This window comes from Lytechinus pictus, chromosome 13, assembly GCF_037042905.1.
Source record: "Lytechinus pictus isolate F3 Inbred chromosome 13, Lp3.0, whole genome shotgun sequence".
Lineage (NCBI taxonomy): Eukaryota > Metazoa > Echinodermata > Echinoidea > Temnopleuroida > Toxopneustidae > Lytechinus > Lytechinus pictus.
Window position 1 is genome coordinate 3056434 of NC_087257.1, and position 13623 is coordinate 3070056.

Here is a 13623-nt window from a genome sequence, read left to right on the forward strand (position 1 = left end):
AACTTTTCTACTTTTTCATGGTTGAGCGAGCACATTCGAAAACTTGGGAATGAATACTCTTTGTACTGCATATATGTATTCTTTCCCTAACAATTTCTCAGGATAAGTTAAATTTATGGACAAATGAGTGGTGGATTCAGAATTTTAAAAATCGGGTGGGCCGAGTAATTGGGGGAGCCACCAACATTTTCAAATTTTTTACATATTTTAACAAGTTGTAGGGGATACTGCCGTAAACCCCTATGATGATACGTCACAAAACATTGTGCTCACTCAACCATAAACATACGATATCAAAATTTTGTGTGAGATGGCTAAATGATAGATAGTAAAACAGCATTAACACCATGAAATTTACCTAAAAACAACCTTTGCCCAGGTTTGTATTCACACAATCTGAAAAACGACTCTTGTGACTTTCAAAAATTTTCATTTTTAATTAAATCTTTGATTACTCATGCATGACTCAACCGATCAATCTAATTTTTCCCCAGAAGTTGCGTAATGAATGTAAAAAACCACCTACGAAATATCATATTTCAAAATTATTTCGTTCAAAAGTTACAGCAATTTAATTTAGGTGGGACTTACTTTTTTGTTGTGTATATAGATATATATATATGTGTGTGTCTACACTGAAGATCCAACCCGGAAGATCAAGAGCCAATAAGAAGGCTTGAAGCCCACAGCTTGGTAAAATAAATTTGTGGTCTATATCAGCAACGTCGTCTTCCAGTTTTTTTTTCGTATATATATATATATATATATATATATATTCTTCAAAGTATCATCTCATCATCACAAATCTGTGGACCTGCCCGCTCCTTTCCCTATAGGCGAAATAAAGCTCGTAATCACTATGTAGGTATCGACATACTCCCTAAAATCTGGTGTAAGATCCATGATAAAACCAATTAAGTCTCTTCAATCATTTTAGTTAAATTGATGTTGTTCTAAAGAAGATATGTTTACCTTTTTGCGCTTGTCAGAAAATATTGTATAAGAGAATGTATTTCCTTACAGGGGCATAGGAACGAGTTTCTAAGAGGGGGTGTTGATTCGTGAAGAAAAATTTACAAGCAATATATATATATATGTATATATATATATATATCACCGTTTATATATCAGTAGTTTATTATTTTTCTTTTTCGATTATTTTGAATAGATAAATTATAATACAAATTATAATGAATGACAACTCTGAATGAAACTAGAAGATCAACAGTACAAGGGAGTGTTGAAGTTAAACCTAACAATGCATTAATCAACATGATCAAGAAGGTTAAACAAACATTGAGCACGAAGGGTCGAAGTATACGATATAATATATCAAACTTTTGTAATCAGTATACTCATACAAAAACATTTACTGAATCATATACAATATTTACAAATAATTAATAAGACAGCGAATGGTGTATCATAGCGTTATAGTTCTTAACATATAGCTTCATTAATATATTCACACTATGATTAATGGCGATGTTCACCCTGACAAAAAATTTTGTTGCAAAAATAGCAACAAATTTTTTTTTCCTGCTATCTCTACAACAAACTTTTTGTCAGGGTGAACTTCCCATTTAAAACGTCAACTTGCTCAAACAAGATTTATAGAACACATCTCCTTTCTTATCAAATTTGACGACATCTTTAAACACTCAATACAAATAACATATCAACAAAATGTAACTTATTCATTAATTTTTTTTCTCAAACAAACATTGATTTTTTTTCCTGTTTTATATACATGAACCCGTCAACCGGTTTCTTAGATTTCATTCCTTCAAAAATTTTGAGCATTTCCTCAATATTTTTTGTCTGAAAGCTGTCAGATTTGACGACTTTCCTTGATTTTTATTGGTTGAGAGCACAGTTCATGTGGTAATTGTCAGATAAAACAGGACTTGTCGGAAAAAAAGTCCGAAAAGACCTTTCATGAATTGCTGACCAGGGCTCCGTAACACAAAGATTAGCGATCAATCGCTAAATGAACTGACCAATCAAAATCAATATTACACGCGCATTTGGCGCAAAATACTGACCAGGAACCAATCGAAGTGTTCTCTCATATTTGCTATTCATGGCTAAGCTTTGTGTTACGGGGCCCAGGAGTTCCTGGAGCCAGTACAACGTCACAATGCAAATTTTTTTATCCATGTCCCTTCCGCTAGCTGCCCAGACATTCCTGAAAAAATAATCACAAGCTGTCTTTTTCGTTCCTTAACCCTTCAGGGACCTGTTGCGTGAAAGAAAAACTATGACAACTTTTTTGCCAGAGTTTTTCAATGTGTTAAGTATCAATGGCATAGTTTTGTTTGCCAGAGTTGTTTTAGGGCAAAAGTCTTATGCAACAGGCCCTAGGGCAAAAATTTCCGCATCCAAATTTGGGTTTCTATTAACAATTGGACGCCTCTGGTGCGGACGGAACTCCAAAAAGTCAGTACTTTCACAGCCCTTCCTAGTCTCGTCCTATCTCTATGGACGTCCGACCAATGCAAATATATTAAAGGGGAATCCAGCCTTGGTCATATTATGTTGTGTTTGACAGGAGAAAAATAAATAAAACAGAATGGTGAAGGTTTGAAAGAAATTGGACAAACAATAAAAAAGTTATGGCTGTTTTAAAATTGATATCCTTAAGACTATGTAGATTTCAAATTGGCAACTGAGTAAGTAAATTATGACTATGGGCAAGGACAACTTTTCCATAGACCAGGTACTTTTTTATCAGTAATTGTGGTTTTCTCCTAAGTACCCATTCCCCTGTGGCTGTAATCTAAATATAGCCTAGGTAGTATATTGTTTTATGTCCTCATGAAAGAAAAATATATTTTGAAGTAAAATTGGTGAATAAAATATAATTTTAGCCCTTTTATATATTGGAGTACATGGAAGAGTAGTCCTTGCCCTACATCACTATGACATCACATTTGTGGTCAATTTGAGATCTCCATAGGTATAGTGATTACCAATATTCAAAACTTTAAAAAATTCATAACTTTCTTATTATTTGTCCAATATTATTAAAACTTTCACCCATCATCTTGTCTGATTTTCCCTTTTCCTCTAAAAGCAAGTTTTTATTTGGGTTGGATTCCCCTTTAAATGTGAACATATTCTGTTAGAGAGAAAACGTTTTGCCAATTATTTCACTACTCAAACCAAATTGGTGTTAAACTGGGCTTTACTTGACTTAAAGCAGATATAAATCAGCAGCCTTAATAACAACATCTCACATTTGGCCAGATTTGTAACCCATAATGAAACATTCTGAGCAATGTAGTTTTGTATTAAACTAAGGCCCACTTGACTGATAATTCACTCCTTAATACAATGTAGCAAAACAGGTACTTTCCTCTTAAAAATATTTCGGATTTTCTTTGCAAAAATATCATAGGTTTGTTCATTCTCTGTATAAATATTACTAATCTCAAAAGACATATTTTAAGACCAGCTATTTATTGCAAACACTCAATGAGAGTCCACACACAGTGTTGATGAGTTCGCTCCCTTTCAAGATAAAAAAAAGTTTTCTTTCTATCGAATTGTGAGTCGATGCAACATCCTTGATGGCTCTGGGACATCTCTTAATCTGCAGGTGACCATGACCTTCATAACAGTGTTGAACACTGGGTGCTTGGTGGCGTAGATGATCGGGTTGATACAGGCATTGCAGAGAACGATCGCACTTGCATAAGGTACGAACGGATCGCTGTCGTCGAAGAAGAGACAAACTGTGAAAGGCGCTGTGCACAAAAAGAAAGCGCAGACGACCACGAACATGTTTTTAGTGATCTGCAGTTGGCGACGGTTAAGACTGCGTCCTTGTCGTAACCTGAGTTCGGTGGATGAATCTCTGGCTGTGATGCTTACTTTGCTGTTATTGGTGTTGGTGTTGGCGTCAGTCTTTTCGTTACCGTTGGCGTTGAGGGTTTTGTTGCCACCGTTCTCCGAGATGTCGCTCAGAGCGGACGACATCTTTGACTTTCCCTGGTGCTCTGCAGAAGTTGGAGGCTGATCATTGTTCTGTGGTTTAACAGTTTGACTGAGAGAGTGTGGGTGAAGATAAAGAGTCGGAAGGGGAGGAGGGAGAGGGGGAAACAAAGAGACAAAGTGATAGAAAAATTAATCAGCACAAGACATTTGACCATTGCTTTGAATATCAGGTATCATAAGATATATGTATAAGATGAGTGGATCGTAATTACGTGATTGGTTTCCCAGGTCCGCGTGACGGAATGATTATTATGCCCAACGTTTTGGTTTACTCATGGCAGGTGAAAAGCGGATTAAGTAAAATAAAATGACAGGTCATGGTTTTGAGATGAGGGTATTTTATAAAGATAACCTTTGGAATTAAAATCAAAATATCAAACAAAGGTAGGAATACGATGACATGTATCCAGATTAATTGACCAACCAGGTGGTGTATTTAAATATATTGATACAGGATTAAAAACATGATCATGCAGCAACAGCTGTTTAACATGATGGTTCTGATACGTACAAAAAATCATCATAATTAGCAATACGACATAATGGTCATAAAATATACGTATATACCAATCAAATATATATTTTTGATATCGTCACATCAGAATTAGAAATGGCCCAAGGTGTCATTGCAAATATTTTGTTAGGACTGAAAAGGAAATAAATAGTGTACAGGGCCCTGGGAATGATTTTATAGGTGGGGTTGCTGATGTAAATTTGAAAAGAAAAAAAAAAGGTTTTCAATACAAAGTGGAAGTCAAATTGATCCCGAGAAATTTGAAAAGCAAAAAATAAAATAAAAAAGGGGTTTTACTACAAAATGAAGGTATTAACTTTGTTACATTTTTCATTTTTCACGTCTTTCTGAATACCTGGGGGTGCTTCACCCCCAATTACATTTTTGGGGTGCTTCAGCACCCCCCCCCCCACATCCCCGCTTCCCAGGGCCATGAACATCCAATCGTCTCTTTTCACTAAGAGATAAGTAGCATGTCTTCGATCAAATAAAATATACGTATATACCAATCAAATATATATTTTTGATATCGTCACATCAGAATTAGAAATGGCCCAAGGTGTCATTGCAAATATTTTGTTAGGACTGAAAAGGAAATAAATACTGTACAGGGCCCTAGATACGATTTCATAGGTGGGGTTGCTGATGTAAATTTGAAAAGAAAAAGAAATGTTTTCAATACAAAATGGAAGTCAAATTGATCCCGAGAAATTTCAAAAGCAAAAAAAAAGAGAAAAAAGGGGGTCTCACTACAAAATAAAGGTCATTTTTGTTACATTTTCATTTTTTCACGTCTTCCTGAATACCTGGGGGTGCTTTTTTTTTTGGGGGGGGGGGGGTGCTACAGCACCCCCCTCCCCCCCCCCCCCCCCCGCATCCCCGCTTCTGAGGGCCATGATACTGTATGATTTGGCTTTCAGACAAATTTGCATCTGTCTTGATAATTTTACAGGTATTTTTAAATAGTGGATTATGATGGATGGTCTCACCATTAAGTCAAACATACACACACTATTTTCCATCATGTACACAACCAAGTCAGGAAGATAATTATGCGATATGCCCGAAGAATGGGTAGCATAATACCCGGGACCTCGGAAAATAAAACCCAATGCAAATCAAAAAGGTTGAATTATCAATAACACGCTAATTAGCAAACACGTAACCTCTATACATACAATGACATCCCAATATTGACAGGTCACGGAAACCCATTTCCTTTCTTTACACTCGTTATTACTGAGATAATTGTTTCCACCAACAATTTGATTTCATCACCAGTGTTGTTCGTGAATCGAATAGCTACATTTTGAGAGCCACTGCGACACAAATCAATTACATGGGGTCTAATACTGGAAATGGAAGATTATGACATCAAAAAAGCAACAACAATATGTTTATGATAATGTATACTCCCAATCTTACCCTTACTACTCTTACTACTACTAGTATATAGTAGTAGTACTTCTACTACTACTACTACTACTATACTACTACTACTATTACTACTACTACTGCTACTTACTACTACTACTACTACTAATACTACTACTACTACTACTACTACTACTACTACTACTACTACTATTACTACTACTACTGCTACTACTACTACTACTAATACTACTACTACTACTACTTCTACTACTACTACTTATAGCAATGTTAATAATGATAACTGTAATTAATATAATAATAATATTAAAAATAATAACAATAAAATATAAACAAAAAGAAATTGAAACAAACAAATACAAAGAAATGAATAAATAAAAGCAAATTGAAAGTTGATAACAATAAAGAATAAAAATGAAAATAGGAATAATGAATGGATTTAATGAATTTTTGATAAAAATCTTTGGCTCTAGCTTCATCGTATCCTGGATCGTCAGCTTAGATTATCCATTTACCTTATGGATTGTCTATACCCTTCTTATCCGGTTAAGCTGGCAGAAGATTCATATCAAATCTTTATCCTCCATTTTGAGGTGGTTTAAAAACTTTCTTGATTATTCGTTCAAAATGTGTAAACGAGTAAAAGGTCATACTGACATAAAAATACAACCATCTGTCATCATTATTCAGTTAAATCGTGGAAAATATTAGAAAAACCCAATTTAAATGAAAATAATCACCTCTAATTTTGGATGTCGATTTTGATGTATAATCGTCGTGATCAAAATTACTCATCAATTAAACAATCTTTCCTTTAATAAACGCAACAAAATGTTTCAATAACGCCCCCAAGGAAAACAAAGCAAAAGGCAAAGTGAATTTGAAAAAAAAAAATACATTAAAATATCTTATTGTGAATTATGAATTTCTCGAATGGGCAAGAACTTTTAAGCGTTTTCTAAATATGATTTAAAATTTCCTGTTGACTAACTTTTGCGTAAATCTAACCTGTGTTTTTTGTTTAACTGATCTTAGTTTATTACCATACATAAAATCATCAGGCCTATGCATGAACATTCCGACGTGGTAAAACATCAATGCCATACCTGTTGACCTAAGTTTAGCTCTCCCTTTTCGCGTTCTCTTTTCATTCACCATTCTTTAAAATTTTCTTCATTTCTAATACCCCTTTCATAAACCCAATAAAACCCAATTATGCGGCTAATAGCAGCATAATTTGGTCGTAAAATCAGAGGAGGACAAGAGTTATCCGCATTATTCTGATGCTGCTGTTATCCGCATAATAGCGGCATCGGGATAAGATTTTGAGTTTATGAACGTATTTCCAAATAATACGGATAATTGCCATGGTGCCGTCACAAGGTCACCCTTTTCCAACACAACCGCATCGGAGGGGGCGTGTCCAGTTGTCATGACGATTATCCGCCTTTTTCAGGACGGGCGCTCGTAAAAATAATGCGGATAATTTTCGGAGTTTGTGAACGCAATTTTTATTGAATTATCCGCATTACTCTTAGGCGGCTAATTGGAGGATAAGTTTTATTGGGTTTCAACCCATCTCCCTCATCCCTCTTTTCTCATCAACCAAGGGTAGATCCGGGTTTCACCCGGGCGTATCCCCTAACGAGGTTGTAACCAATCACAGGGAGTATTTATTTATTACAAAGGATAAATAAGGTGGAGGATAGTCCGGTTCAGTTATAACGAATGTTTTACAACAGAATCTCTTACCTTTACAAACATATATAGAACATAAACATGATAATATATGCATAAATATAAATGAAAATGAACATAAAGTAAATCAAGTCATTTTTTGTTCTATAGAATAAACATAAAAACAAACAAATGAAAAGACATCAACAAAACAAGTTACACAATGTTTTGACAATACATGTAGTGTGAACAAATAAATAGATACAGAGAAAAATAAATGAATTTATAAATTACCAATTAATTAATCAATTGATTAATTGAAAGATGAATATATGAATAAGTTATCTACAAATCTATAATGAAAAGAATGATTAATAAAATAAATAGAAATGATTAGAAAAAAGTTTTCACCACCAATTCATAGAATTTTCTTTTCAACTTTGCCCTTTATATCTTTCATATTGAAACTACTGATCCATCATTCTAGTCCCATGGTCCATATCGGAAATTTACTTTGACAGGAAATACCTTGGGCTTGTAAATGATTATGATGATATACTTTGGTTCAAACCAGGGGTTGAACCAGGAAGGGGATGGGAACATCCCCCCCCCTAAAAAAAAAAGCTGCGTCATAAAAGCGGTTGTCACTACTCGTAGGAAGTAATCCTTCTATGACGTATACAGATGGAGGCTATTGGATTATATCCCCCCCCCCCACACACACACACACAAAACCCCGTTCCACAAACAAGCTAAAAAAAGAGGGCAAAGATAAAGTAAAAACGGATGAAATGTGATAATATTGTTGAATATCACATCTACAACTATCACAAAATTCGATTTTTACTTTAGAAAGGCCCAAACTTTTTCTCGCTCGCTTCACTCTCTCATGACTCTAACAAATCCCCCATCCCCTTGATCCGCGCAGGGTTTAAGGTGCATGATTGGGGTGACGGCCGTAAATTTAGCAAAGTATGAATAAGACAGTTCGTTTTTTTTTCAAGGAAATTATCTACTCATAACCTTTGTCCTTTTTTTTTTGAGAAAAGGAATCCCAGACATTGTATAAACATGCAATATGTTGATAAGTTACTCTACCATAATCGAAACAGATATATCGTACGTTTAGGTCCCTTGCCGTGAAACCAACGCCTTGATTATAGCAATGGGTAGTCCACTGTACATGGTAGGGAGATATCATATTCAGTATCGTATTGTAAATTTCTCACATGATTAATTTTACGTATATAGATTGCTAAGACTGCTAATCATGAACGCTTCAAATTTGGTAGCACTTATTGTATCGATTCCATAACTCGTTTAATAATAATAATAATATTCCGCATTTATATAGCGCTTAACACATCGGAACGACGTCTCTAAGCGCTTTACAGATATATTATTACCCCGGTCTTCGGATCCTTGCATGCCCGCATACAATGTATTCACCTTCTCCACTCCCTGGGGAGCATTCCAACAAGAGTTCCAAGACTCAATTGCTAGGCATACTACATATAGGCTTTCGCATCCTACCGGGTACCCATTTAACACCTGGGTGGAGAGTGGCAAATTGTGGATTGACGCCTTGCCAAAGGACGCTAGGCCATGGTGGGATTCGAACACACGACCCTCTGATTACAAGGCGAGAGTCAGAACCGCTACACCACAGCGCTTCCACTTAGGCAAGAGGGAATGTCTTATTTAGTCCGTTATTAGGCTCGAGGTGATAATTCTTTACCAACTGAATAAACGAAAATATTTGTGATATAGTATGTGCTTATCATATTGATATATCCCGCGAATTATTTGATTTGGTCTAGTTATTAATCTATTGTTGTTTAGCTGGGAGAGGGTGGGCAAGATTTAAAGGTAAATTCCAGTTCTGGTAACGATCTCAAAATGACTTTTTACAGAATCTAATATAATGACCACCCAAGTGTCTGTTTGTATGAATAAAAAATATGTGCCAAAGGATTCTGGAAGAGATTGTGTAATTGCTGAGAAATAAGCTAAATAAGCGCGGATTCGGTCACTTCCGTCGGGTCTTTATTCCAGCAATAATAATACACTGTCCCACGTGTGCCTATCTGTGTTGGCGATCTTCAGTGTGATCGTAATTCAGCTTAGATTTTATGATTTCACAAAGTTCAGTTTATGTAACTGTACCAGATCTAGATCCACGATGATAAAGTCATACTTAACCTTGGTTTTACAGACTTTCTCACGAAATTAGTGTTTTACTGCAACTACTGTAATTTAGCTTTAATTGATATTGTTTAATACGAAATATTTATGTAGTATCTTTAATATTAAAATCATTACTGATATCATTACAAACATATACAAAGGGGGAGTTCTTACCCTTCACTCGATGTTGTATGTGATATGGACTCTACCGCGGTACTATCCGTTTGGTGAGATTCCGGCATGTGTGTGCTCATCACTTTCATGTGACTTCTCACATGGAGAAAGATCTTGATGTAGGAGTAGCAGATGATGATGAGTGGAATTGGGAAAGATCCAATGGCCTGGACCAGTTGGTAGATGTCGTCCTTCGGGTGCGACGACGACTGGCCGCATATGCTGTACTTCTCGTTATACCCGAGCCCGCCGACGTCGACGATCGGGAGGAAGACGACAAGGACAAAGGACACCACCCAGATCAGGATGATCCAGATGACGAGATTAAGCTTGGTGAAGATCTTCTGGTAGATACGGTGCTTCTTGGTGACAAGAATGAAGCGGTTGATGGCGATGGATGCGAGAGAATAAAGGCTCGCCACGATACACAGGTACGTGATGCCACCGGCTAGTGTACATATATACGGATGAAGAGGCCATCCATTCTTACTGATAAGTGCAACAGCGTTCCAAGGGATGGACAACGACGTCAAGAGATCGGCCACGGCCAGATTGACAACGAATACATTCGTGATCGTACGAAGCTTCCTCGAGATCGCAACGGCTGTGATGACCAGTGTGTTGCCGACGGTACCGAGTATGGATACGATGATGAATGTAATCGCCACCACGAGACGCTGGGCGCGGTCGTCGAACTTGAAGCTATCTCCCGAAGTCGGCATCGAAGTCAGGTTCATGGTTTGACTTAGCATTGTAGTATCACCAGTGCTCTCCATTTTCTTCACTTTTGTTCTAACCTCGATGTATATTTACTTATCCAAATCAAACGACTGTAATCATAACTTATCAATGTTTCGATGAAATATAAATAAGGCGCATCAATCATTCCAATACGAATTATATTCAACTTCTCAACGGCGAGGAAACGAAATGACCTTGTTCAAATTATCTTGAAGTTTAACGCTAATCATGAATAGCATGCTTGATCGATTGGTGTAATTGCACAGAAACTCGCTATGCCAATTGACTAAAATCATTAATTGCTCCTTTTCTACACCTTCTTCTCACAGTAACTTTCCAAACGTAGACTAGGTTTGCTGTTCTGAAAATGAAACAGTCAGTGTCACTCGTACGAAATAAATTCATTCAGATCAGTGAGGTATCCAATGTTTTTGCAATGAAGCGATTTTTTGTTATTGCAACCGCGAATCTTTGGTTTTGATTCTACGGAAATTAATCAAGGGTAAATTTGGCGTAGGTGATGTTCGTGATGCACATGAACAGTGTCATATTTCGACAACCTTGGAGGAGAACAATTTCAAAACCTTTAAAAATAGAAATCCCAACAAAGTTTGTTTCGCCAATGAGCTGTCCAAGACTGATTTGAAGGTCGGTTGCTGTCCTCTTATCATTGTTGAACTAAACTGGTTAGTATTTCCAACTTCCACACTAATCAACGAACCAGAAGATGAATTAACCATGAAGAATTATCAATTTCAAAATATTGATCGCACCGTCAGAGAGCACAAACTTATAACTGACGATAACGTTATAACATCGTGAACTAAACGACTACCTCTAAAATTCAAAATAGTTTGCCTCTAAATGAATATGTTGAGGCAATAACTTTTCAGTGAGTGTAACGAGGAAAAGTTAATATGACAGGTTTGTTCCACAATCACTTTGTTGCTGGTTTTCCCCGTTAAAGATGTTTCCTCTTACCAATTTACCTCTTACTCTTTTAGAGACAATAAGCAATTCGGGTAAGGAAAACAGTCAGGTCGAATTACGATGCCATAAAGTTATGAACATCTTCAGAAATCTTTCATTTTCTGATAGAGCGTAAAATAGATCATAGGCGGAAATCTCTCCCCAAGGTAGGAGGAACCAGGGGCGGATCCAGGACTTTCCAAGAGGGGGGGGGGGCATATTTTCCCACGGATAATTGAACAAGCAAAACAAAAAAAGGGTTATCACTTTCAAAGGGGAAGGGGGCACATTTGGGAAAAACTTTTTGTTTCTATTACAAATTTTGAATTATGTATAATAGACCACAAATATTAGGGGGGACATTTAATATTGTGCCCCCCACAATGGTAGGGGGACGCGTCCCTGTCCCCCCCCCCTGTGATTTCCGCCCATGGAGAAGATACATGGCCCAGTCATTAATAACGACATATCTCAAAGAGTGTGATGAGGTGATAATATGATTTATTATTTCAGTTTTGAAAGGGTGGTGGTACACAATATCAAATGTCCCCCCCCTACTATATGTGGTCTATTATACATCATTCAAAATTTATGGTAGCAAATTCTATACTACTTTGTAAGGTACAAATTAAAAAAAGGGAAGGCATCTATTTCTTGCAGAGTTTCTGTTATTAATTATGTTCTGTTGTATCTTATTCTGGTTATTAAAAGTGTGTCATTCATTTTGTCAAGTGCATGGAAACTGAAAATGAGCGGTAGTACTATGAATACAACAATTTCCCTCATAGTTGCCTAATCACAAGCATAATCATTCTCTTTTAATTGTGTTGTTCAACGCTACTCGATACTACTACTGAGCCCAATGAAATGTAAACGAGACAAAAAGGAACATAACGCAATCTGGGGTTTTATTTGGGAGATGTTTGCATGCATATGCTTCCTCTTCGTAAAAGCAAATCACACCTGAAAAATAGTGTCCAACACAACAGTCCGCTTTCGAACCTGTCGTTAGAAAATTGATTTAGCCCCACACACTACTAATATTATTTTCCTTCTCTATACCACCAAAAGCGGATGAATGATCGGAAGTGCGTGTATAGGTTATCACTCAATAAGTTGAGATTGGGATCATTATATTGGCGGCAGCGTGGGATTTTTTTTTTATCATCAGCAATCCTTTTTTCATCATTTCGAATACTTTCTTCATCGGAAATAACATCAGCGTCAATGACTGGCTTCATCATCCTGTCTTCATTGTTTGGAAAGATTATCATTAATTGCTTAATCACACAGTAGATTGTTCTGTTCCTCTACATAGAAGACAGTTAGTGAGGGTCTTTTTTATAGGATTTTACTTCAATCCAAAACGTTGCGAACAGTTATAAATCCTCCATGGATTATCGTTTAGAGAAGCTCTCGATATATCTTTGAGTACATGTATCGTATTGGGTAGTTTTCGCAACCACTACGCAGACGCTTCCTGGAACGTAGAGAATCTATTGTCAATAGCCCTTCATGACAAAGCAGTCTTTGTCGTGAATCAGTTAATTAAAACAGCAGGGTCGTCTTGACTCTGGACAAGCGACGTATTTGCAATTTTTCGTCAGCTCAGAATCTGAGGACTATCCGCTGTCCGGTTCACCGTAATTCTCGACAAAGACCTCTAAGCTGTCCATTTTGATTTGACGGGCATTTTCAAAAGATTTTGATTAGAATCCTTCAACCTTGTAATGGCGAAATGCCTCTGATATTGACCAAACCAATAGAAAGAGTTATTACACAGCTCTAAATATAAAACCACTTGGTTTCTATACCCTGATTTGATTTATATTAATACAATTTGATTCTCCTTCTCAACAATAAGTGCGTAGGTTCTAAGGGGAAGTGGTCCCACTAATATAGGCCTACCTAATTTTTAACCTATACGTCAACTGATATTCATTCATGAACCGAATAAATAGTAAGGT

At 36.5% G+C, this 13623-nt stretch overlaps 1 protein-coding gene across 1 annotated transcript; it reads right to left on the bottom strand.

Moving 5' to 3' along the window:
- Nucleotides 1–1325: 1325 nt before the first annotated feature.
- LOC129274833 (melatonin receptor type 1A-like) lies at nucleotides 1326–13623 on the bottom strand. The gene is made up of 2 exons (XM_054911576.2): nucleotides 9947–13623; nucleotides 1326–4048 (listed from the first exon to the last, which is right to left on the bottom strand). The coding sequence occupies exons 1-2, from the start codon at nucleotides 10720–10722 to the stop codon at nucleotides 3541–3543; spliced, it is 1284 nt and encodes a 427-aa protein (XP_054767551.2). The 5' UTR covers nucleotides 10723–13623; the 3' UTR covers nucleotides 1326–3540.

Bases quoted from the DNA above. Each gene is read 5' to 3' on its own strand.
- LOC129274833 (XM_054911576.2), bottom strand. From the start codon at position 10,722: ATGGAGAGCACTGGTGATACTACAATGCTAAGTCAAACCATGAACCTG. The intron at 4,049-9,946 runs GTAAGAACTCCC...ACACTCTCTCAG, and splicing joins CATACAACATCGAGTGAAGG to TCAAACTGTTAAACCACAGA.